Source organism: Gymnoscopelus microlampas (assembly GCF_963454915.1).
Source record: "Gymnoscopelus microlampas genome assembly, chromosome: 7".
Classification (NCBI taxonomy): domain Eukaryota; kingdom Metazoa; phylum Chordata; class Actinopteri; order Myctophiformes; family Myctophidae; genus Gymnoscopelus; species Gymnoscopelus microlampas.
The window spans coordinates 26169859-26197125 of NC_139944.1; the positions used below are offsets into that span (position 1 = coordinate 26169859).

General features: G+C 40.2%; 2 protein-coding genes across 2 annotated transcripts; both read left to right on the forward strand.

Moving 5' to 3' along the window:
• Positions 1-272: 272 nt before the first annotated feature.
• On the forward strand, positions 273-2184 carry rdh5 (retinol dehydrogenase 5 (11-cis/9-cis); the record flags this gene model as incomplete). Its single annotated transcript, XM_084061769.1, has 4 exons — positions 273-645; positions 1041-1299; positions 1518-1681; positions 1964-2184. 4 exons carry the CDS (start codon positions 273-275, stop codon positions 2182-2184), a joined length of 1017 nt encoding a protein of 338 aa, XP_083917895.1.
• Positions 2185-3673: 1489 nt separating this feature from the next.
• Positions 3674-27267, forward strand: gls2b (glutaminase 2b (liver, mitochondrial)). Its single transcript, XM_084063453.1, has 18 exons — positions 3674-3929; positions 4321-4420; positions 10797-10918; positions 14030-14159; positions 14715-14794; positions 15186-15349; positions 15833-15891; positions 19373-19405; positions 20607-20665; positions 21362-21428; positions 22230-22280; positions 22472-22648; positions 23207-23338; positions 23945-24037; positions 24127-24188; positions 24482-24558; positions 24944-25007; positions 25882-27267. The coding sequence occupies exons 1-18, from the start codon at positions 3751-3753 to the stop codon at positions 25994-25996; spliced, it is 1764 nt and encodes a 587-aa protein (XP_083919579.1). The 5' UTR covers positions 3674-3750; the 3' UTR covers positions 25997-27267.

The following is a 27267-nucleotide window of genomic DNA, read 5'->3' on the forward strand; positions in this document are numbered from 1 at the left end:
TTTGAACCTGTGACCTAACTTTAAACCACTGGATCCTTTGTCAGTTCTTAATTTTTGATTTAAAGTCTGAATTGTTACATGTTAAATTTGGCCCTCAGGGGACATTACATTCACGGTTCAAGTTTAGTTTTTGTTCTACCACACACAGGTTTTCGGCGGAGACAAATACGGTTTCTGACGGACCAAGGTGATAACACGAAAATGCAACATAATCACATTACAATACACTCCTCAAAGAAATAATTTCTAACAGCAGGTTATCTCTAATCTGAATGGGATTCTATGTTCACACACTTCCACTGTCCCCTCCCATGTACAACAGGGAAAATGTAACGTGTTACGTTGTTGGTGCCATTTTGATACTGTGGGCGATTGTGTGGAAGTACCGGGACAGCTTGGAGATCAGCAACTTCAGAGAAAAGTACGTCTTTGTGACCGGCTGCGACACCGGGTTTGGAAACCTCTTATGCAGGAACCTCGATCGTAAAGGTTTCCGCGTACTGGCTGGTTGTTTCTCAGAAAAGGGAGCTGATGATCTGAAGAGGGTTACTGGGCCCTACTTAAAGACTGTTCAGCTAGATGTGACCAGTCAGGACAGCATCCAGAAAGCCATGGAGTGGGCTAAGAAGGAGGTTGGAGACCAGGGTGAGATATGTCATGAAAGAAACAATGTTATATTATCCAGCAAATGAAACCAAGATACTGTGTACACATAGTCATGCTCAGTGTTCGATTTGTAAAAACAGAACAAAAAAACTAAAAACACTTAAGCCCTTATTCGTTCAACAAATAGCAAAGATTTCCAATCTGCAAACTCAAAAACATGTAAAGACATTTTCGCTGTTTTAAAATGTTGACAAATTTGCAGCATTTCCCCCCAAAATGTAGTTCTTCAATTATATATTTCCCAAAGGGAAATGCATGTATTTAATTCAGTCTAACCAGAACAAGGAAAAAACGAATGACTTTGGGGGGTTTCAAAAGCAGAGGCATAGATTGTATAGTTCTGTCCTTATTTAATGCTTTTGTTCCCCATTTAGGACTGTGGGGTCTTGTGAACAATGCGGGACGCGCACTGCCCATGGGGCCCTCAGAGTGGATGAGAGTGGAGGATTTCCACAACATTCTGAAAGTTAATATGAACGGAGTGATTGCCATGACGATGACCTTCCTGCCGCTCATCAAGCGAGGCCGCGGGCGTCTTGTGAACGTAGCTTCAGTGCTGGGGAGGGTTGCTGCGAATGGCGGTGGCTATTGCATCTCCAAGTTTGCTGTGGAATCTTTTTCAGACTGCCTCAGGTAAGACAGAGTATCAGCTGGCTACCAAAATTCATCATGCTGAACACACACACACACACACACGTAAACTGAATGAAAATGTAAAATAACATTGTGGTCCATGATGTCTATTTTACACGTTCATGTATTAACCTCTGGCTTGACTAAGCATATGAGGTTGATTTTTATGTTTATATAGAACCAAAAAAATAAATACAAACAAACAATCCATCTTTCAGGAGGGACATAGACTACTTTGGTATCAAGGTGTGCATTATTGAGCCAGGGTTCTTCAAGACAGCAGTAACTAGCCTGGAACCCCTTGAGAGAGAGCTGCATCGACTGTGGAACCAGCTTACCCCTGAAGTAAAAGCCAGCTATGGTGACAAGTACCTTGATAAGTGTAAGTACCTTATACTGCACTTCCCACGTGCTGATATAACAATATCCTGAATGCATTGAAATCAACTACTCTGAGCTTTCCCAAGTGAACACCAACATGAGTCAACAGCAGCTTTTGAACTACTTGAGGTGGTTCACACTCACAGCACCTACATGTAACTGCTTATTGTTGATCATCATTATACACAATTTATGTTGTCAGGTAAAAAATGGCAGATTTGGCAGCATTAGCACAGTGCAACATTATCAACAACATTATCAAATTGTTGATTCTCATTTGCAGACATTAAGATCCAGCGTTTGATCATGACCGCTGTCTGCGACGCTGACCTGTCCAAAGTGACCTGGAGCATGGAGCACGCTTTGACCGCTTCCTACCCTCGTACCCGGTACAGTGCCGGCTGGGATGCCAAATTTGTCTGGATCCCCCTATCTTATATGCCTTCCTGGGTGGTCGATATTGGGCTGAAATTGGTGATGCCACGTCCTGCCGATAGTGTCTAAGAAACACAATTATACAGTACACAGTACAATCTTTCTTGAGTGTTTACTTTAGCTCTGAATGTGTACAAATGTACAAACTCTATGTGTCCATTTGTACACACACTCAGGAGTTACAAATGTATAAAATAATAACACTGAGGTTTTACCATGTAGGGCACATTATGATAATGGCTTTGAATGAGTGTTCCAATTAAAACTCATTATTGCTTGGTCTGTGGTTTTGTGTGGACCAAACTTGGAGTTTCAGTTTATACTTAAGAAATTTGCCCCTTTTGCCTAAATACTTGCTACTTGTCTGCTTTTACCACAGAATAGACTGAATCTTGCAGCTGTATCTGACATAATAACATCTAAAATATTGTTGTTTGTAAATGTTTGTTTGAATTTGGCAACATGAGAGAAAATTTTGGGATCCTGTATATTTGAACTATCATGTTTGTTAACATGACCATGTTTGGCCTTTTGACCTTATTATTTATGTTCTGTAATTTGGAAAAATGTTCTTAAACATTAACGGCAAAATAAAGAAGATCTTAAGGAAAATCTGTGTTTGTAAGATGCCAATGCGCTTAATGGACACAAATAACTAGAGAAAACATTGAAACATGTGTGTGGATTCCTGACACATAGGCCACATTTGAGGACAAATGTTAGTTGGACATGATTATGAAACAGTTGATTGCTTCATAAGGTTGGGTTAAGGCCCAGGTATGGAAGAAAGTCAATAGACAGAGTGTGTGTGCGCAACTGTGCGTGTCTGTGTGTGTCTAACAAATTAACTGATTCATTCTTTAGGAATGGACACAGCAACTGTCCTTGTGGTGTGAAACTGAGACACGGTTACATCAGCATCTGACCAAACTGAAGTATAGCTTCAATTTACTATAGGTTACCAGCACAGCACTGCAACTGAGGTCAAATACCACAACTTCATATGCAGCTGTCATACAATATCAGACAACAAGACACATGTTGTGCAAAAGTGAAATGTGTATGGTTAATAAGAAAATACTTCGGGAGGGAGTCGAGGGACATGTATAGGTCTAAACTTGACTGTAGCAACTCACTGACATTTTCACAAGGTGGTGCTAAAGATGTTTGTCAGGCACCTGACCCTCATCCACTGCAATCACTATGTTCACCGTTTTATTGCGCTAAATAAACATTTCGTTTTATGAATATGCTTAGTTGTCAAATGCGTTTTGAGAGACAATAACAAATGTAGGCCTATCTATAGCCATTGTATCATTCTAACACGTGTAAGCTACGTGAAAAGGGTCACTCTGCATTCCAATTTTCTGATTGGCTATTGTGTCCTAGCCTGGTAAACCCTCCCTCCGGAAATCTCATTTCCACAAATGGAAATGAGATTTCCGGAGGGAGGGTTTACCAGGCTAATTGTGTCCACCAATCAGGCGGATGCTACCGGCAACGTGCTTGTTACAGAAAGATATCAACAACAGTTGGCAGTGAAGATACTCATAGTAGTAATTTACTGAGAAGAAAGGAGCAGGATTGGATTAACCTTAAAAAGGATATAATTTGTGAAGCTGACTGAGTTCAGCCATGCATTGTTTGAAAGCTTTGAGTGTGGCACAGCCTGCTGTGGTGGAATTATTTCTCAAAGATGCCACCAAGAGACTCTTCAGTCACAGCACTATAATAGGCCTACCTTGTCAACAAACAAAATCAATGATGGGGCACCGGTATCCTCTCAAACGTATGGAACACTTTCATCTCAAAATGTAAGTTGTTGTTATGTTTTACCTTTTATAGGCTAACCTACACACCTGAATTTGTAGACCGGATAATTGTCTGGTTTCCAGGCTAGATAATTAGTGCAGGTTGTGATTCCAATGATGCATAATGTGTAGGCCTACTACAGGCTTTAGTCTAATAATAGGTTAGATTAAAAATCAATCAATCAATTGTCAATCAATGATGATGGCTTGCTAGAACACAAAGTGTGTCTTGCCTAGCTGATCATATGGGCCAGTAACAGCCCATGCTGTCTGCTGATGCAGCTCATGTCAAATTAACACATAACAAACTACAGAAAGAATACCGGTACTTTCATTTTGAGAAACAAAAAAGAGAAAAAATAAGATAATGTAATGCTATTATTCAATTTAACAGGTGTGTGCGCTCAAAGTCGCTTTGCTCTGGAACAGAGGACATGCTTTTCTACACCATCACAGAGGGAAGGGACCAAGTCCCTATCTCTAATTTTATCTCAGTGAGTAGCAAAGTCCGTAGGATGCCCGTTTTCTATGTGTACTCATTCTCTCTCACACAGTGGGGTCATACTGTTCCTTTAGAAGTAGGATAGTCTGCACATTCCCTGAGGAGGTCAAGTTATGAAATCTCCATGCAAACCTTCACCACACTATATTTAGTGGAGTAGCCTGCAAGCTATATTTAATCTCTGGCGTTGCCGGACCCAGTTGACATTTGAGATCCAAATGTCTATGTGTAATGCACCAAACTCATCGAGAATTCTTCGTTGGCTACATGTGGATATGATCGTGCAAACATACTGTAGACTACCTGTGAATAAGCGTAATCATAATTCTGATAATTCAAAGTCTGATTCTGAATGTCTGTATGTAATACCTGTACACTTTCTGTCATAGGGATAAAAACTTAAAAGTGTAACTGAAGTAGCTGAGCACTAGATATGATGTTAACTTTTGGTCATTGAGTGAGTTGTTCATTTCAGCCAATAGACTAGGCAGAATTTCAGAAAATGTGCTTGTATAAAATGCTGAAGGCATTTCGTGTTTATTTTTGGTATACAACATTTCTAGGGGTATTAAGGGGTGCTGAATCCAAATCTGCTGTATACCCAGCGCAAAAATGTCAATTAAGGCCTCAAAATTGAGAAATTCAACATGGCCGCCAGCGCCAGGATCTCTTTCCAAAAAAACAGGTGCTAAACCCACATTCTTTATTCTACTGACATGAAACTTTGCACAGAACATCTGCACTTATGGGGGAAGAAAGTAGGAATATAGCTGGGGTGCAACCATGAGAGTAACAGGGTGTTTTTGACTGTCTAACTGTAATCTTTGTATAGGCGAGGATACAAAAATGACATTTCTTCAGTGTTTGCAGGAATACTACAGCAATTTGGTAATAACTGTACAGTGTTGGACACCAACATTGGAATCCCCCAAGTCTTAGCTTTCTTCAGGTACCAAGTTTATGCCAGTAGCCCTTATAAGTCTGGATATATAAGCATTTTAGTGTAAGCATGCTGTTTTATAGTAGGGTCCGAAAGTGAGGTTCTATGACCATCCTTTGGCAAGTATGTTTTTACGATTGATTTGACCTCTATGGACCCTTTAGAAAAGATTTAGCCCCCAGGTCCCTCCCAAAAATCCCGGCATTTTTTGCTAGACAGCCAAATTCAAAATGGCGCCCGGCGCCATCTCTAAAAATGAACTTTTGATCTGGATGACCTAGAATCATGTATGAAGGCACTTTTCCATACAAGTCAACCATGAGGATTCCAAATCTGACACAATTTTAATTGTCAGACCTCGTTTTGACTCCGAAATTCAAGATGGCCGACATTCAGTACAGTAAAAACTTATACCCAGGGGGCAATGAACCAGATGGGCTAGAAATAAAAACTTGGTGTCTATTTCATGGTTTCAGAGCATGAGAAACTCAATGGAATACTTATCTTTATGATTGGGTGTGTCTGGACCTTTAATTTGCATATTTCCAAGATGGACGCCACGCAAAAATGAGTTTTACTTTGACTTTTACAGTGACAGCTGACTGTTATGGCAAAAAGTCTGCTTTTTAAGTAATATGAACACATTTGGTCAGTTTGAGCTTTAATTTATATGTTGTCAATATGGCAGACCCACACCATGAGTCTGGTCGGAGTCGTGTAATCCGGGATGCAGAGATGGTAGTCAAGGCAGCAGTGGAGACTAACCCATTTACAGTGAGCACATCATCCATGATCAACATATCTACAGGACAGTGTGCTGATTCCACATCCACAGTCAAGGACGACTTGATGAGTGTGAAAGAACTGGGTCTGAAGGCACTGTGTGAGTCACTGTCCAGTGAACAGAAGAAGACAAGAATAATGAAGCTTAACACTTTCTACACTCAAAACACAAAATCTAAACAATCTAAGGGGAAAACCTCAGCACCTGGCAAGAGCAATGAAATTACTGCCCTCCTGCGCATGACCCTAATCATAGCCAGTGGTGGAGAACTCAACCTTGTTGACTTTATAGGCAACCACGAGTGCAGTGACTTCCCCCCTTCCCTCTTCCAGGAAGATGGCAGGATGAGAACAGGTACCAAGGCAAGCCTTGTGAAGGTCCTGAAAGAGGAGACCAAAGTTGCATGTATCCCTGACCTGCCTACAGAAGACAGAAAAACAGCAGTAGTTATTGATGCCATGTATGCCATGCGCCATTGGTCGTTCCTGAAAGGTGAAGCATTTGGAACAATCGCTGAACGATACCAACGTCTGCTGTTGAATGATGTGCCTGCTGGCACAGAGATCATTCACTTCTGTTTTGACCGGTACTGTGGACCTAGTCTTAAGACAGCTGAGCAAGAACACAGATATGCTTGACCAAAACCTACCAAAGAATATGAAGTCAGTATGCATTACACAGCTCCAGATCCTCAGGAGTTTTTTGCTGTGTCAGCTAACAAGGCAAACCTATTGAGTTTCCTCTGTGACGAATGGTGTGAAAATGAGAAACTTAAGTCGGCCCTTGGTCCAACACATCTTTACCTGGGTGGGGGGTTTAAAGAAGAGACAAGGAGTGTGGTGATCAAGGAGGGGTCTATTGAAGATGTCCCTGCACTAGAATCCACACAACAGGAGGCTGATACAAGAATAATACTCCACACCCTGTACAGTGTCCAGAATGACAAAGTTGACAGAGTTGTCAGAATCAGAATCAGAAGACTTTATTGCCATGACATGTGAACATGTTAGGAATTTCATTTGGTACAGCGGAGCACAGTTTACAACAGACAGAAACAACACTCCCCAACACCACAGCAGCCATGGGCGGCGCTGTCATCCATGCCAATGACACAGACATCATCATCATGTGCCTTTACTATGCAGCAACCCATCTCCAATGCCTTCCAGAGCTGTGGGTGAGAACAGAGCAAAATTCATACCTTCCTATCCATCAAATGGTATCAGCACTGGGTCTCGCACAGTGTCGTGCCCTGCCCTTTATCCATAGTTTAAGTGGCAGAGATACTGTACCACCGGCTATCCCTTCTTCACTGGGAAGAAGGCATGGTTCAAGGCCATCATGCGTCTGGATCTCTGCACTTGAGGAGTTTGGTGAAAACTCTTATGATTCCCTCTCAGATGACGTCCATCAATCAGGCACGAGACCTCACAATTGCTGTATATACATCCAAAGCGGACCACCAGGAGGATTTTGACCTGAGTAAGCTTAGAGTGTACAAGTTCCTCAATAATAGATCAACCCTCTTAAAGCTGCTGCCCCCGACAGATAATTCCTTTGACCTGCACCTGAGAAGAGCTGTTCTAGCAACCATAATAGATAAATGTGCACATATCGCCAAGCCGGATATTCCTTCTTTCACAGAGTATGGATGTTCTCTCAGTGCTAGCAATGCAGTCCCCCTTGCATCTACCGAGCCAGCCTGGCCTGTGTCAATGAACAAGGCAATATCATGCAGCTGTATCAAAGGCTGCCAGAAAAACTGTTCCCGTGCAAAGAAGGCAATTCCATTCTACTTAGGATGCCGTTGCCAGGGACTGGAGACACGATGCAGCAGGATCAGTGCAACATGACAACAGTGACAGTGAATAGCATTGTACCATAGTATCATTGGCTTTAGAAGCAGGCAAGACTGAACCATAGAGGTCAAAATGAACCTTTTGTAGGCAACCTCAACTCCGCTTTTACTCTATTTGTCACTAAGTAGTCTATCTTTTGTTATGTTACTTGAATGCATACCACTATGTTAATTTGTATAGCCCTAAAGTTGAAGTTTTTGGCAAGTCTTGGAGTGTGCATGTGTCTGTTTATATTGTATTTAGTTTATTAAAATGATACATAAGGTACATTGTGGGTTTTTTCTCTGATTTTTCTCTGCAATCATCCCCACAACTATAGATCTATAAATCAACTAGAAAAAGTGCTCCTCGGAGCACAAGTCTCCGCCAGGTCAGCTAGGTTATTATGGCCTCCTGGTGGCGCTATAATAGGCCAATGTGAAAAGGGCATTTCTTCTTAGGCCTTGCACGGCAATCGGACACTGCATTCATGAGTTGAGGCATTTTGTTCCAAAAATGTGGTTTGCTAAATTAGACCAGCTGGTGGCGCTATAACAGGCCAATGTGAAAAGGGTGGCATTTCTTCCTCGGCCTAGTGGGAATGTGCGTGAACAATTTCACAGAAATCGCACACTGCGTTCATGATTTGAGGAATTTTGTTAAAAACGGACCAATCCTGCAAACTTTAGAAGCCAATGTTAGCCAAGTAGGATAGAATATGAAGTATCGGACACATCCATCTTGATCACATGACTATAGAGAGACTGTGTACCGATTTGCGTGATTTTTGAACAGAATCTGAAGGAGTAAGAGCAAAAAATGTGTTTTTCAAATCTCAGCCTCCTGGTGGCGCTCTAAAAGGCATATGTGAAAAATGCACGGCAAAGGCTTTTCCTTGGCCTCTAATATAAGGAGTGTGCATGCAAAGTTGCACGCAGATCGGTGCAGTTATAGCTAAAAACGTGAATCGGCCTGTTATAGCGCCACCATGAGGCTGATTTGAAAGTTTTCAAGTGACAATTCTTCCTGGGCCAAGTGGGAATGTACGTGGAAAATTGCACGGAAAGTGCATGTTGCGTTCATGATTTGAGGCATTTTGTTCAAAATAAACCAATCCTACTAACTTTGGAAGCCAATCTTAGCCAATCAGGATGGAATATGGAAAATCGGACAGATCCATGTTGATCACATGGCTATAGAGATACTGTGTACCGATTTGTGTGTTATTTGGAGAAAATCTGTAGGAGTAACATTAAAAAATGTGTTTTGCAAAAGTCGGCCTCATGGTGGCGCTATGACTGGCTGATCTGAAAAATTTGGGGCAGAGGTTCTGCTGTGGCATCCAGGGAGCGTGTGTGTGCAGTTTCACAGCGATCGGGCCGACGGTGGCGGAGATTAGCTGGTCACAGACAGAAGGACGGACGGACGGACGGACGGACACACGGACGGACGGACGGACGGAGGGTAAAACATACTCTCTCGCCATGCCTATCGGCCTGGCGGAGACAATAAATGGAAAATGTAATACCATACATTATTTATGACTGCAGCCATATTGACAACATATAAATTAAAGCGCAAACTGACCAAATGTGTTCATATTGCTTAAAAAGCAGACTTTTTGCCATAACAGTAAGCTGTCACTGTAAAAGTCATAGTAAAACTCATTTTCGCGTGGCGTCCATCTTGGAAATATGCAAATTAAAGGTCCCGACACACCCAATCATAAAGATAAGTATTCCATTGAGTTTCTCATGCTCTGAAACCATGAAATAGACACCAAGTTTTTATTTCTAGCCCATCTGGTTCATTGCCCCCTGGGTATAAGTTTTTACTGTACTGAATGTCGGCCATCTTGAATTTCGGAGTCAAAACGAGGTCTGACAATTAAAATTGTGTCAGATTTGGAATCCTCATGGTTGACTTGTATGGAAAAGTGCCTTCATACATGATTCTAGGTCATCCAGATCAAAAGTTAATTTTTAGAGATGGCGCCGGGCGCCATTTTGAATTTGGCTGTCTAGCAAAAAATGCCGGGATTTTTGGGAGGGACCTGGGGGCTAAATCTTTTCTAAAGGGTCCATAGAGGTCAAATCAATCGTAAAAACATACTTGCCAAAGGATGGTCACAGAACCTCACTTTCGGACCCTACTATAAAACAGCATGCTTACACTAAAATGCTTATATATCCAGACTTATAAGGGCTACTGGCATAAACTTGGTACCTGAAGAAAGCTAAGACTTGGGGGATTCCAATGTTGGTGTCCAACACTGTACAGTTATTACCAAATTGCTGTAGTATTCCTGCAAACACTGAAGAAATGTCATTTTTGTATCCTCGCCTATACAAAGATTACAGTTAGACAGTCAAAAACACCCTGTTACTCTCATGGTTGCACCCCAGCTATATTCCTACTTTCTTCCCCCATAAGTGCAGATGTTCTGTGCAAAGTTTCATGTCAGTAGAATAAAGAATGTGGGTTTAGCACCTGTTTTTTTGGAAAGAGGTCCTGGCGCTGGCGGCCATGTTGAATTTCTCAATTTTGAGGCCTTAATTGACATTTTTGCGCTGGGTATACAGCAGATTTGGATTCAGCACCCCTTAATACCCCTAGAAATGTTGTATACCAAAAATAAACACGAAATGCCTTCGGGGTTATGCTTCTCTGAAAATTGACCCTGTCTACAATTGATTAAAAAAAAAACACAAGGCAAGACATGTAAAAAGTCAACATATTATTGTAAATATGTCATTCTACAATCCAAGTACATGCTGCACATCACATGGTCCAACCCTCAATACAGGCCCTGAGGAAAACAGGCCTCCATCCGTCAGACCCTCGTCTGAAGGACTGCATGGAGAGAATGCGACAGGCTGTCAGGGATTCCCCTGGTGACTTGATGATGGACCGTGACCTCTTTCACAGGTGAGTGGCCCACTGGCACGGGGTCAGTAGCCCTAACAGCTGAGCACTGACGTGCTCACTCATTGCAAAACAGCCTGGATAAGCTGAATAGTGTTACTGTATACGGCAGAAATGTATTGCATCATATCGTTTACAGGGATGTGATACTTCGTGTTACTTACTTACGCCTACTACCCCTTCTGGGGCATAGGTTGTTGTCAGCAAGTGATCTCCAGGCATCTCTGTCTTGACTCTTGAGCTGTTCTCTACAGCTGGCTCCAGGTCATCTTCATGGTCTTGGTGTCTGCCCCTTCGTTTGGCGAAGTATAAATTAGGCTTAATGAAATCTAGCATCCCTATTATTTAGAGGTGAACATTTAGAGGTGAACATTCAGCGAAAATAGCCGATCTACAAGCTCACAACGTGACGCAAAGTGACGTGCTGTGACCGGCTAGATTGGCTATTCTCGGCAAAGTGTAGAACGAAAACAGAATGGGGCCTAGTGCTTTGGTCAACTGTGAATTGCAGCAAGCCACTGGTACAGAAACACGATTTTGATTGCTATTAAAAATTATTAGATGAAATATTAGACGATCATTCTCATTAATACTAGAACAGAGGCCTAGCACAGTGGTCAGCAAAGAGGTTCATGGCAAAAAGTACTCTTGCTTAATAATCACTATGTCAGTGTGCACTGTGCAGTAGGTACAAGTTTGAAAGGATTGGCAGGTGATGTTGCCAAGTATCTGATGTCGCTGTTCAGAGGGCAAGAGGACATGTTCAGAGCATTAGCAGTAGTTGGCTGTGCCAGGGGGAGACTTTCTTCACATATCAAATCCCACTCTATGTTGTTGCTTTTTCTCCCCATAAAACAAGCAGTTCTGACATCTGCTGTAGGCTGTATCCCGCAGTGTCTCTCAGCAGGCCCAGACCCAAGGAACTGCCACTGTATTGTTACTGTGCTTTGATCACATAAAACTTCACATTGTCAAGAAATAGCACTCTGTGTCTCACTCACTTTTCAAAATGTTTACTGCATCACCACACTCAGCCTTCATACCCAGATTGCTGTCAGTTGCAAGGCATCATGGGTTATTTATAGTCTGACCTACCCACATTCCACATTAACAGAGGATTTGTTGTACTTGTACTGTATGTGTACAGTATAGACACACTCTGTTTATTGCATTTCCTGTTGTTAGCTTTTCTATTGTCTGTGACTGTGTCACATTGTTGTTGCCTTTTCTATTGTCTGTGTCACATTGTTGTTGCCTTTTCTATTGTCGGTGTCACATTGTTACCTTTTCTATTGTCTGCGTCATATTTTTGTTGCCTTTTCTATTGTCTCTGTCACATCATTGTTGCCTTTTCTATCGTCTCTGAGACTGTCATTTAATTTTCTGTCACATCGTTATATTTTAATATGTCTTGTCCTTTCCTGCATGTCTGTATTGTATTTAGCATGTTCAGGGCAGCATGGTACATCCATGTGTTTTAATGGGGATACTTTAATAAACATATACATGTAAGCCAGGCTCTGACGGATAGAAAGCATCAATGATGTGTCATTTGAGGCCACTTGTTCACATCAAAGGTGGGATAATTTGAAGCATCAAAGGGTCTCTATCTTTATATTTGGCTAGTTTGCCATCATATAGAATAGGGTACTTTTGTATATTGTTCTACTATTTTTGCCAATATTTAAAGTCACTGCTAGTACGTACCACAAAGAAGGACAGAGCACTACTGGTTTTGATAGTTTCACAGACAAACCTAATATTTTTCAGAATATGTGTAGACCATCTATTTCTTAAGAATGTAGAATGGGACGCTTTGCTTGTCATAGTTTGGGATGCCATTGTTTTGGTAGTCTGTGCCTCGCGTCAACACACAAACATAGAACCAAGCTCTGAAAGCCCACTTGATGCCTCCAGTTTGACTACAGCCATTACAAACACTGGGTATCGTGTTTCTTCACGCGAGCGTCTGAAGCTTTCTAGCTGTCAGGGCCATGGACCCTCTGTCAGACTGCTGGCAGCTGTTCCTTGTCACTGACACATGGGAAAAACACTGTCTCACACACACACACACACACACACACACACACACACACACACACACACACACACACACACACACACACACACACACACACACACACACACACACACACACACAGTGACAAACGTGCATACCCATGTGCACTCGCTGCATGAATATGTGACTACCTCTGCCCTACTTGTTTGCTGTGTTTTCCCTCTAAATTACTAGTGTTTAGAAGGAGCTGCTGAGCAAAATGAAATTAAGCTCAACCGTGAAAGAATGCTAATCTAATGCTAATGCAGGCACACTCATTTGATCTGCCTTTTTGGGTAACTGCATCTGGTGATGTTTGCCGAACCGAGGTCCAAATAAAAGTACATACTGTAGATTATACGCAGTGGTTCCCAAACCGTGTGCCGTGAGAGAAGTCCATGTTTGCCATGGGGATGTTGTGACAACCACACATTATTATCACAATTGAATACATACAGCTATACAAAAAGTTATGAATTCTCATAACAGTACACTCATTTCCCAATATGGAGGCAAATTCTATACACTAAACAATAGTTTTAACCACTTGCTAATCTCATTTAGTGTATCTAATTATTTGGGCATGTCATAACATTTGAAATTGAAAATGTAAAATTCAATTAATTGTGTGTTGTTTTTTTTTAAATGGACATTTTATGATAGCAAAAGATATAGAAGATCTACAAGCTCACAATGCGTCACGATCTTGTGAGCTCGTAGGCAACCACATTTGGTGGCTTGAGTTTTGTCCATGTTTGATGTGGTGAGTTCCTTCAGTAGTGAGGTCACATGCTGTTTTAATTCAGCGTACTCGTGACACTTTAGCTTGGGCTGATTTGTCAACAGCCATAATATCCCATGGGAAGATATGGCTTGTTGACTGGTCAGTGCAGTCTCAGGCCTTTTCTCACCCCCTCAGCCAGGCCAAATGATGGCTGGGTACTAATAAAAGAGGGTACAATTGTCAATAGTGACAAAGTCTTTGTTAAACACTAATGACTGTTCCATTTTCAAAAGTGTTCCTTAGGTTTGTGTTCTATTTGTCCCATTACCAGATGTGTTGGTGGAAACATTGTTCTGCTGATCCAAGCTTTTAGGAAGAAATTCATCATCCCTGAGTTTGACGCTTTTGCACGAAAGATAAATGAGATTTATGACACCGTGGCAAAGAAAACCAATGGTCAGGTAAGCTTTAAGTCCAATTCATAAATAGCTGACCTACAAGCTCACAACGCGTTGCAGATGCTACCCAGTGTGAGCTTGTAGGTCTGCTATTTTAGGCGCACAACACGTTGTTACAAACAGAGCATACATTAGGCATTATCTTTTGTTTGTTCCTCTATGAAAATATATTTGTTAATTTCCACATTTTGAAAAGTTTGAAAAGATGATTAAAAGAAAATACATAGAATGTCTATTAAAGTTGTGATTCACCTGCACGGCACATTTTATGTAGAGCCACTGCCATTTTAGAATAATCCTCTGCTACACAGTGGTATGGACTGATTTACAATCATTTCAGCCAGCCAGCATACACACATTGTTTCATCAATGATAAAAAATAAAAATGAATCATCCAAACCATCATGTCAAACATTTTAATTTAGCAAATAGTAAGGGATTTTGACAAAGAAGTAACATTTCATTAATCTTGATTGTTTTCTTTGTATCTGTAGCTCTGGCATGTAGTCTAGAATGTGAGACAAATGGGATGTTGTTTCTGTTCTCCCGTTACTGAAGGTAGCAAACTATATCCCCCACCTTGCTAAGTTCAGCCCAGACCTGTGGGGTGTGTCGCTATGTACAGTGGATGGTCAAAGGTAAGGTGAACAGCATCCTCTGCTATGTCTTAACAACTTTTTAAAGTTATTTAGTTGAATTTGATGTGCTGCTGCAAATGACACTCTTGCTTGCTTAGAATGTTTCTTGAAGATACCAAAGCTGTTTGGCAGCTGCACTATTCCTCAAATCATCCTCATCCAGTTGATCTAGTCCTCATGATAAAAACATCATCTCCTCCATGCATCTCTTCTTGTAGTCCTATTATTTACACAATTTCACACTTGCACTCAAGTGATCACTTGAGTGCAAGTGACACATGTAAGTGTGATCTGCCCACTAATTGCTTTCTTTTTTAAATAATCTGAAGGTATATGAAGTCTTAATGGGGTTTGTGTGTTGGGCTTTGAGTTGCATTGTATTCTTCTCCAGGCATTCAGTAGGGGACACCAAGCTTCCATTCTGCCTGCAGTCCTGCGTGAAGCCTCTGGAGTATGCCCTCGCCGTACATGAGTCTGGGACGGAGAAGGTTCACCGCTATGTGGGCATGGAGCCCAGTGGCCTCAAGTTCAACAAGCTCTCACTTGATGAAGATGGTGGGTAAGGTCTCATCACTTGGACTGTAGTCTTGTCTTGAGTGGTGAAGAGTTTATGAAAACTTATGTTTTTGGGATTCTTTTTGCCTTATTAACAATGCTTAAGATTTTTTTTTAATTCTTTTTTTTTATTTAACATATTTGGTACACATGCAGATATGGTTGGTGAAGATTGAGTAGGTAGTACAATCAAGGGTGTCAGAATACAAAAAAGATTAACAAATAAAAGTGGTTAAAATGAATTAATGCTTCAGGTTTTAAACTGGAAGGAGAATTTATTGTGCCTGAATTCTCAGTTTAAGATGGCTATGATGGGCTAATGTAATGTGTTTTATCCATATTTAGTAATTACCTCTGTCAGTAACATATACAGATATTCGTAGATTAAGTTCTGCAGCACATGTTTATAACTTGTGCTGTAGAGACCACTTTGGTCTCCATATTGAATTATTTATATCAATTGGCACATTTTCTTTCTTCTAGACAAACCCCACAACCCAATGGTAAATGCAGGAGCCATAGTGATCAGTTCTCTTATCAAGGTAAACACACACGTGCAGCCTTCTGTACACAAATGACAAATGACATCATTCACGATGACACAGAAGTTCAAATGTTTTTTGGGGTCACTTAAACATGCTCAGCATAGACACTCACACACATTCTCCTTTGGAGCAAATTGTGTGTCTTGAATACCAACTCTGTAATAGAAACACAGGCTCTGTAATAGAAACACAGCTGAGCATCATAATTAAGCCAGATGCCCCATGGGAGAGCCCAGTTAGAAAATAACATGGTCCACTATCTTCTAACTTAAAAGAATCCCTGGCTAATAAGCCTTATATGCCTTAATACATTGTAATTGCCCTCTATAACTAAAATTAAAAATTAACAACACCTTAAATATTTTAGAAACAGTTAATCTTTTACTCAAGCGGGACAATGCCCGTTGCAGGTTGATGGTCATTTGTCCATGTGTGGTCTAACCCTATGGAATGTATGGAATGCATGTGCTAATAAAGGCATATAAGGCTTATTAGCTATTCTTTTAAAACCCACTGCCAGCACCCTGCATCACCTTTGATCATGACCTCAGTCTCGAACGACATGTAAATGTCACAATGTGAGACAGGAATGTTGGACCCAAGGGCAGAACAACGCAGACAGGCTGATTAAAGGAGGAGTTCACCCAAAAAATGACTTATTTTCTATCAATTGCACACCCCATGAAGCCTTGATTTCATGGATTTGTTTTTGTTTTTGTGGTATTCCTAAGACAATAATTTGATGGCCGTGTGTATTTCCGGTAGGAGACACAAATAATCTACTTTGTGTCTCCTACCGGATACATTAGCCGGTAGGAGACGGGAATCAAATTATTAGCTTAGGAATGCGACAAAAACAAAAAAGAATCCACGGAATCAAGGCTTCATAGGGTGTGCAATTGATAGAAAATAAGTCATTTTTTGGGTGAACTCCTCCTTTAAGTTCAATGTAGATTTATTAAATAGACAACAAAGACTTATTAATACACATAGAAAAACTGGCAAACAGCAGAGAACACAAGGACTGGAACACAATGTGCCAGGTACATAGTGTGACATCAACTATAAATTAACAAGGGATAGTAACTCAGGGAGGTATAAATACACAAAGACTAACTAGGCACAGGTGAAGACAAATCAACACAGGGATTGGCCGGGGCACAACAGGACACAGGTGGAGTCAAGATGGTCATTCTGTCTTCTATCACCTCAGAAATATTGCCAAAATCAATCCATTCTGTCCATCTCCGACTTGACGAAAGTCATTCATGATTTTATTTAATTGTGCCTTGACTACTCAATTCCTGTCTTTCCAAAAAGTCTATTCACCGTCTACAGTTGGTCCAGAACGCTGTAGCTCGGCTTTTAAGTGGCTCCAACAAAGTTGACCACATTTCACCTATTTTAGCATCCTTACACTGGCTGCCAATCTTTTTTTATAAACAAGGCCAGGTCTGGTCTTGCTCTGAATTATATTTCAGACTTCTTTCTGACCAATATGAGCAAGCCTGTACCCTGAGATACTCAGGCAAAGCACTGTTGGTCATTCCAAAGTGTCGGTTAAAAACAAAGGGAAATGGGACTTCTGCAGTCAGAGCTCCCCCTCCGACACTTTGGAATGCCCTGCCTATAAGGAGATAAGGCTCGCTGAGTCTGTGCATTGTTTTAAATCTCTTCTTAAAACACACTTTACAAAGCTGTTTTAATGCCTAACCCTCCTAGTTATAATTTTCTTGAGCTCTTTGTAACACTGTTTTTGGAAAGTGCTACAGTAACAGTATACAAATAAAGTTTGTTGTTTTTATTGAATACATAATTTTACACCAAGCGCCAGTTGTACAGGAATTCCCGTAACACATTTTATGTGGCTCATGGTTTAATTGATTGGTTGATTGATTGCTATCTTTTTACTGTACATATCTGACAAAAGGATAAGGGGATCGCAGAGACATACAGAAAAACTAAAACAATAATAAATACATTCGTACAATTTCAACGTACTACATGGGTAGTTAAATCAACACTGTGCGTCATGTTGGCACCTTGGTGTCCACCACATGTAGGAAAACGTCCTTGGAATGATGGAAGTAGTGGGGGTGTGGTCACGTGTCACATGTGTTCCTTCATCACCAACACCCATGTCTGATTTACTATCACCATGTGGGCGGGAGGGGGGTCTGTGGGGGCATGAAGGAGAGAAGACCGTGTGTGTGTGTGTGTGTGTGTGTGTGTGTGTGTGTGTGTGTGTGTGTGTGTGTGTGTGTGTGTGTGTGTGTGTGTGTGTGTGTGTGTGTGTGTGTGTGTGTGTGTGTGTGTGTGCGTGAATGTGGCATGAGAAGGCGAAAAAAAAACGACAGATAGGAGCAAACTTATCTTACAGGACAGTATAGTACAATGATCAAATACTTTGTCGGTAAAAAAGATATGGGGCTAATATACAGTACAGTAGATACAAAGATTTATGGAGTGTCTCCAAAGTGGATCTCGGACTTCAAGTGTGAGCCTGATCAGAGTCCTATTGACTTCCAGCGGTTTGTGAGATTAGGTCCAGACACACTATTATATTCTATTCTTTTCTATTCTAACCTCTCACAGACGGCTAGCCTCTTTCAGAGCCACGCCATAGTAAAAAGTAATATTTCAGCCAGTCTATATTGTGTAATATTACTCCAATTGTTACATCATTCTCTGAAACCCTCTTCCTGTATAGAAGTTAAATAATATTCTAACCACATATTGACATGAATATGGATGTTAAGATTCCTGTTCACAAATTTGATACATTACAAGAAGTCAAACCTTGCTCTTATGATAATCATACCTTTATTTGTATAGTATTTTTCCAGCCAACCGCGCAAAGTGCTTCACGACAATGAAAAAGAGGATAAAAACAGAATATTCAGCAGCATTACCGTATCATTAGTGATTGTGACATTGTCCAACAGCTTGCAGCTAGAGTGAGTCAGGACTCCACATTATCCATTATAAAAATGTGTCTTGCTTAACCACAAATGTTAAGAATGTTATTAGATGACATATTGTTTAGACAGATGCTAGGTTTGTTGTTTAGATTCTTTGAAGCGCTACATTGTTGTCTTAATGTCTTTGCACTCACACTTATGTTACCATTGTTGACTAGGGTTCATGCTTACTCTGCTTAATCTGATATCTGATTTGCACTTGTCACTCTGGATAAGAGTGTCTGCTACATGCCTAAACTGTATACTGTGAGTCTATTAAAAGGTGGCTATGATCTTTATGAGGCAGCATGAGCTCAAGTTTTATGAGGGCATCCTGTCTTTCATATCGGCTGTATCAGCCAGTAACACGTTATGTAATCAACACAGAAATGTATAATCGTTTAGTACAATGCTGTGGCAGTCTTATTTAATGCACACAGTAATTAGGGTCACATTTTATGTATTGTGTAAATATTTTATAATAAGCGCTTGCTCTGTCTCTCACACCTTATCATTAGACTGGCTCCAACAAGGCAGAGAAGTTTGACTATGTAAGTATTGTGCACTGTTCAACTGTATTTGTATGCTGACACTGCACACCAGCCTATTATTGTCGCTGTCGGGTGGAAACCTTGTATCTCCAAAATTGAAACTTTTCAGGAACTGAGAAAAAATTACCTGTGTTACAATTATGTCCAATGTAGTTATTATATAGTCACAAGCTCTTGTTAATACTTTTCATTGGTTCAATATTTATAAAACAGTCTTCACCACTGTCACTTTCAAAATAACATTATAGCAATGCAACGCAAGATTGCAGATGGCTACTTTTGTGCGACAATATCATCAGGGCAAAGTAGGTCATTAATTTACGAAAAGAACATTAAATGTTGAAATATATACGAGGTTTCTGCCCGACGGTGACGATATGAAACTGAAGCATGTACACATTATACAACAGCCCCACAATATGAAACTGAACTGTGTACACATACTGCACTACAGCCCTACACACTGCACTACAGCCCTACATTATGAAACTGAATCATGTACACACTGCACTACAGGCCTACAATATGAAACTGAATCATGTACATACAGCCCTACATTATGAAACTGAATCATGTACACTACACACTGCATTAGAGCCCTACAATATATGAAACTGAATCATGTACACACTGCACTACAGCCCTACAATATGAAACTGAATCATGTACACACTGCAGAGCCCTACAATATGAAACTGAATCATGTACACACTGCACCTGGAACGCATCTGTGTCACTTTTTGATTTGAGCTAAAAAGCATTAGCAGATATACAAGCTCATAGTGCAGCACCGAGTTCCCCGCTATGAGCTTATAGAGCTGCTATTTTTGAAAAATTGTGAAAATGTCTGCAAATCTTTGAATGCATTTTGTTTAAAGCGAACATTTTTAACTATTCTTTGCTTCTGGGGGTCCCTGGAACAAAACATTTTGAGATGGGGGTCCGCGGCCAAATACATATAATTTTGGGGGTCCTTGACATGAAAAAGTTTGAGCACCAGTGACATAGAAACATACGTTTTTTCAGAATACTGTTGGGATTTAGAAGACATTTCTAGAATCGGCCTCAGGTCTCAATGGGTTAAACTGAACTGTGTACAGACTGCACTACAGCCCTACGATATGAAACTGAAGCACGTACTGTACAGTGTGCACAGAAACACTACAATGCACATCACTTGTTTTAATTTATTTTCCCCCAGTTCATGGACTTTGTGAAAAAGATAGCAGGTCAGGAGTACGTGGGGTTCAGCAATGCAACGTGAGTACACTGTAAAGTAACACTAAAGACGTGACGTTTCATACCTTCTGTATTTCTTCTTGTGAAACAAAGTTGAGCTTGTGCTGCTGTCAGTAGTGTAAAGTAACTAAGTACTTTTATTCAAGTATTGTACTTAAGTACAATTTTGAGGTATACTTACTTTAATGGATTATTTCCAATATTCAATACTTTTACTTCTACTCCACTACATATCTGAGGAAAATATTGTACTTTTACTCTACTACAACTTTAGTTAGTTACTTTGTAGATTTTGATTTTGATTATCATTACAAAACATACATTAACCACTCCAGCCCTATATACATTTCGGCCATTTGAAAATAGCAGATCCACAAGCTCACAATGCGTCACATTGCGACGCATTGTGAGCTTGTAGATCTGCTATTTTCAAAAGATTTAAATACATTTCATACATTTGAAAACTTGTGAAATGGGGCATTCTGTACTTTAAATACATTTTGATGACACTGCTTTTGTACTTTTACCCAAGTAAATGTTTAATTCCAGACTTTTACTTAACAGAGTAACAGAGTACTTCTACATTGCAGTATTGATACTTTTACTTAAGTAAAAAATGTGAGTACTTTTTCCAGCACTGGCTGCTGTACAGTGGTTCGCTGCCCCATTGCATTATTGATGTTTTAGTATTGACCATTTTGTACCTCTCGGTCTCAGGTTCCAGTCAGAAAAAGAAACGGGCGACAGAAATTTTGCCATTGGATACTACATGAAAGAGAAGAAGGTCAGGACTGGTTTGCTAGTGTGCTTCAATAATGCTAACAGCCCAGTAGACCTCTGTTGACATAATATAAATTCAAGGCTTTCTGGGTACTTCCGGATCCCGTTTGTTTTTAGTCTAGAATAAAAAGGAATGGGACTTTTGGATCCCAAGTAAGTGGAATAATGCATGGATGAATGGCACATAACATGTTTTATCAACTCAGTTTTGCTAACAACCAATGCAGAAGATGCAGCATTATCCCCCAGTCAAAAAACTGAAAAACAACACAGATGCTTAATTTAGAGTTCTATCCAAACCACATACTGTATGTTTAAAATGTCAGTGAAAAATACAAAATATATAGTTAGATTTTCATTAGTCTGTCCTGGTGTTAACTGTATGGGCTTTTAACAGTATTTTGAGATCCTGCTATAAAATTGTAAGAAAGAGTAAGTGAGGAAAGTGAGGAAACTCATCCGCTTGCTGATTGGTCCACCATGTACCTTGCGCTTACAAGTGAACCAATCATCATTCACACGCCCTAAATGTCAAACTAAATTATCTGAGGATTTTATAGTGTAGATTGGGGTCCCATTGAAAAAAATCAATCAGCACTTCTGGACTTGTTAGAGTACTAAATAAATAGCACATTTCTGTCCGTCAATCAATCAAACGAGGGTCCGTGGCCTAATGCATATCAAACTGGGGGAAGTTAACATTTAAAAAGGTAATTGAGAATCACTCCATTATGCATTACTAACATATAGCTATCAATCAGCTTGTGTACTTCAGCTTCATGATTATTCATATTTGATTCCCCAGTGTTTTCCTGAGGGAGCAGACATGATTGATTCACTGGACTTCTACTTTCAGGTACACACATGCTATCATGAATAGAAACCATCCCGGGTGGATGAAATAACATCCATAAAACGATGATGAAGTAACCTTTAAACTGCTGCAAGTTTTCTCAACATGATATGCCTTGTTTGCTGTTATAGATTTAGTCATGATGAGAGGGGCTTTTCTATTTCGATAGCAAGCTGACCCTCTCTTCCTCTCAGCTTTGCTCTATCGAGGTCACCTGTGAGTCAGGAAGCATTATGGCTGCCACCTTGGCCAATGGAGGGATCTGTCCAATCACAGGAGAGCGCGTCCTGAGTTCTGAGGCCGTCCGGAACACCCTAAGCCTCATGCACTCATGTGGAATGTATGATTTCTCTGGCCAGCTGGCTTTTCATGTAAGTGTATGTGTGTGTGTGTGTGTGTGTGTGTGTGTGTGTGTGTGTGTGTGTGTGTGTGTGTGTGTGTGTGTGTGTGTGTGTGTGTGTGTGTGTGTGTGTGAGAGAGAGAGAGAGGGGGGGGGGGGTCATTTGTGTGTAATGAATGATCTCCTTTTGTAAAAGTTGTACATGGTGCATTTACTGTATGTAGTGCAAAGTTTATCCAAAGTGCTTTACATGCACCCATTCATACACACAGACAGTGGAGTAAACCATGCCTTGCTCATTGGGAGCAGTTGGGGTTCAGTGTCTTGCTCAAGGACACTTTGACACTAGCCCAGGAGCCAGGGATCGAACTGGAAACCCTATGATTCCAAAGCAGTCACTCTACCTCCTGAGCCACTGCCGCCACGTCCTGTTAGCACCAAGAAAAATGATAGTCATTAGACTAATATTTAAAAGAAATGTCAAATAATGTCAAAATCTTTAAATATCCTATATTGAAATTGTCATCATCACAATTGTCATCATTTTGTCCAACTACTGTACAGTCACTCATTCCCATCATCTCCTCAGGTGGGTTTGCCTGCCAAGTCTGGCGTGTCGGGGGCAGTGCTGCTGGTGATCCCCAATGTCATGGGTGTGATGTGCTGGTCTCCTCCACTGGACAGAGTTGGAAACAGTGTTCGTGGAATACATTTCTGTCAGGTAAGAATAGGATTTACGGACTAATATGAGTTCATTTTCCATATAGGACATCCATTTATGGATGCTGTTTTATTACTGTATGGTATTATTGGTATAGTTCTCAGTTAACCACTTAAATCCTATATACGTAACTTCATTGTATACGCATGGTGCTGTTGTGCTCACAACGTGTTGCAATGTAAAGTTTTGCTGTTTGATCAGATGATGTCCCATGCTGTCGCTATAGTACAGCTTGAGAGTGACACTACTGTATGTTGGTCTGGCTATGGCAGATATGTAAAAGACCAGCTCGTCTTGGAATATTTAGATTCTTTTAAAATTAGATTATGAGATATCTAATGTAAAATGTTTATTTTGGCCTGAGGGTGGCGATACAGGATAAGTCATGGTAAGGTCACTGGAATATAATGGTTCATCCTCCAGGGAGCATGAATGTGCTCAGCTCGTTTCATGGCAATCTGCCGATTAGATTTTGAGTTGAGTGCAAGTGGAATGTTTGGCCTAGAGGTGGCGCTAGAGTAAAGGCCATGGGCTTCCGGTTAGACAGGGTTTTAATTGTGCTACAGTATATTTCCATTTGACTCTCCATGTTTCTTGCCTCCAAAGGAGCTGGTATCATACTTCAACTTCCACAACTATGACAACTTGAGGCACTTTGTGAAGAAGCAGGACCCACGCAGGCATGATGGAGATGACAGGGTGAGACACTTTATTATTTACCTGTTTTTTATTTTTTCAAGTTAGTAAAATGTGCTTCTAATAAACAGTGACTTTTCCTCTATTTACAGAATATGGCTGTCTTCAACCTGATGTTTGCCGCTTATAGTGGGGATGTGTCAGCCATGAGAAGGTAGTGGTACACTACATTACAACAAGCTTGATTATTCTTTGTCTTAAAAGCCCTTCAAAGCATCTATGCCATAACTCTGTCTTAACACCATAAAACAATCAAGGTTAAACATTATACCTGTACACCTAAACCACTTAAAGGTTTCATGACATTCAGTTTTACAACACATTAAAAGTATTTATCATGGTCCTTCAAACGTGTATTAAAAGTTTTAACTGAAAAGTCTCTGTTGAGGGATTTTGACTGTCAATCACCGCCTCTGCGGTTTCTTTTCTTTTCTTCTCTTTCTTCAGGTTTGCCCTTTCATCACTGGACATGGATCTGAAGGACTATGACTCCCGAACAGCGCTGCACATTGCTGCAGCTGAGGGTGAGTTCACCTCGTTAAGTTGAATACTGCTCCTGCTCATTTATGAAACGCACGAGCAGTACTCCAAATCAGCTTTCAAGGCAAAGTCGTATTAATTTGTCAATATTCATCAGTTGCTGATACTGATGCTGTAAATATTCATACTTTGCCTGAGAGGCAGATATGTTCTGCTGCTCACGCATTGCCTAAAATAATAATTTAGATTTGGTTCTATGGAATAATATGAATTGTGTATATAGGTACTCTGCACAAGTGAGTGTGCACAATTTTCTGTGGATCTCTTATTTTGAATGTGATCATGACTTGGAGGGGATCATTTACGTACATCTGTCAATGAGATGTTTCTCCCTCAAACTTTAATGCTTTACCATCTGTTTCTTCCCAGGTCATGAAGACGTAGTCCGTTTCCTCATCGAAACCTGCAAAGTTAATCCGTTTGTGGAAGATAGGTAAGATTTGTGTCTCTATCTACTCTCTCTTTGCAAAACATATTTCTTAATTGCAGCTTATGTTAATATTTTTTCACTCCATCATATCTATCCATCCATCCATCCATCCGTCCATCAGATCTTGTATTTCTCTCCCTCTCTGCCCGTTTACTGTATATACTGTATGAGTGTCAGATTATTTGATTGGTATCTTTTGTCACAGAAATTCCGAAGTATAACGTAACAAACTTGAAGCCCAAATTCAGTCCAAATTATTTGTAATGTGGAGGGGCAAAAGAAACGTTCAAGTGCCCCAGGAATAAATTCAACCATGAATATATTCAATTAGATGTTTTCTTTATTTTATTTTTATTAATTTATTTGCACAACAGGAATCGTATAAATATACATACTTCTTTCCTAGGAAAGGTGACAGAATATTGTTGTGCCGGTGAGGTATGACACCCTAGGAGGGCTGACACCCTAGGAGAACCTCACCGTTTACATTACATACAATTAGAATGTATCAGTGTCTAAAAACGAAAAAAATGAAAACAGATCATAAAGTATAAGTAAATAGACACAAAAAAAACAAGAGCATACAGTACTAAGCAGAAAAGACAAGAAAATAAGACAAAACAAAGACATGATGCTACTACTCATGTGAAATATAACAATATAAGAGTGTGAAAAAATGACCCAAAAACCTTTTTTAAATACCAATAACATAACAGTATTATGGAAGCCTATCATCAAATTACCCTCTGTAAACTGATGAATGAATGGACTGAAAAACAATAAATCACTATGTGAACACCGTAAGCCCTCATTCATGCCCAGCTTTCTTCACTTAACTTTTTTTGGTCACTCTGCCTCTCTTGTGATTATTGCTCAGATGGGGCAACATGCCAATGGACGATGCCATGCAGTTTGGCCACAGTGCAGTGATAGAGGTGCTAAAGGAATACCATCACCTCTACAGCCAGAAGATTGAAACGGGAAACAGTTGAGGACATGGTGTGAATTTGGAGGGGTCATTCAGAACGCAGGGACTTTTCTCCGCAACGTTGTAATGCTTATAATTCATGTTCCGTCGTACAACAGCGGCACACGCCAAAAACAGCAGATCTATGAGCTCACTACATGTCTCGTCTGCGTCACGTTGTGAGCTAACTGAGCTTGTAGATCAGCTATTTTTGGCACACCGCACAGTCGTACGATGAAGTATATTTTGGGCTTTAAACAATTTTGCCTTGAGGAAAATGTTTGGTCTGAACAAGGCTTTAAACACTGAAGCACAGACGTTGGATTCATTGGGTGTTACGAAATGATTGTTGGTTTTATTCAACTTCAGACAACATGGATAAAAAGCCTCTACATGTTCTACATGGTCTAGCAACCCCCTCCCCCCTCCCAACCTCTGAATGTATTAAATCACACACACTACCAGTTCCACCAGGACTGAGAGATTTCAATTTCATAAAACTAAGGCTATTATCAATTGGAATACACTTCCGGCATATTAAGAGTGGTAGTTCCTTGGCCAGCTTCACAGCCAGAGTGAAAACACGGCTTAAGGCAAAACAAAAATGCAATCAATAACATATGGATTGCATTTGATTGTACACAGCTAATGCATAATCTGAATGTACTATAATATTTTATGCATATATTCCCTTCTACACTTTTATATCCCCCAGTCTATTGACTATTTTGTATTATGACATGCTACATACGTATGTGTGTTACTGTTGATTGTGTGTAGCTATCTGTATTAACTGTGATCTGCCAATAGGGAATACATATATTTGTAACTTGTAGATTGGCTATTTCCCAGTATAGGGAGGCCAGGGTTCAAGTGGTTAAACGCGTTATTGTTTTTGTCGATGAGCCTTTCCAGGAAGTTTTACTTCTATTTCACACTGCACTTTTTGCACATGTCATATTTTGGTTCATTGTAACTTTGTTTTGATAAGTGCTCTATAAATAAAGGAACATATTATTGCCTGATGCTGAATTATTTAATTGAAGGCATTCTCTCTTCCAAGTGTGTATACATGCTTTTTAACATAATGTTTACTACCCTTTAAAATGTGCAATTTTGTTGTATTATTTGGTACTTTGGAACATGTAGAAGAAACAACCCATTAAACAGGTTTGTTGTCTCAGATTGAAATACTCAACATTATACTTTATGAATACTGTATATCATATATGTTATTAACACACATGAAAATGAGAATGATGGAACTGAGGGTTACTTATTAAACCTTGATCTGTG

Coding starts and splice junctions, on each gene's coding strand:
- gls2b (XM_084063453.1), top strand. CDS start 3,751: ATGCATTGTTTGAAAGCTTTGAGTGTGGCACAGCCTGCTGTGGTGGAA. Junction 22,281..22,471: donor CACTGGACTTCTACTTTCAG/GTACACACATGC, acceptor TCTTCCTCTCAG/CTTTGCTCTATCGAGGTCAC. Junction 24,038..24,126: donor GGCATGATGGAGATGACAGG/GTGAGACACTTT, acceptor CTCTATTTACAG/AATATGGCTGTCTTCAACCT.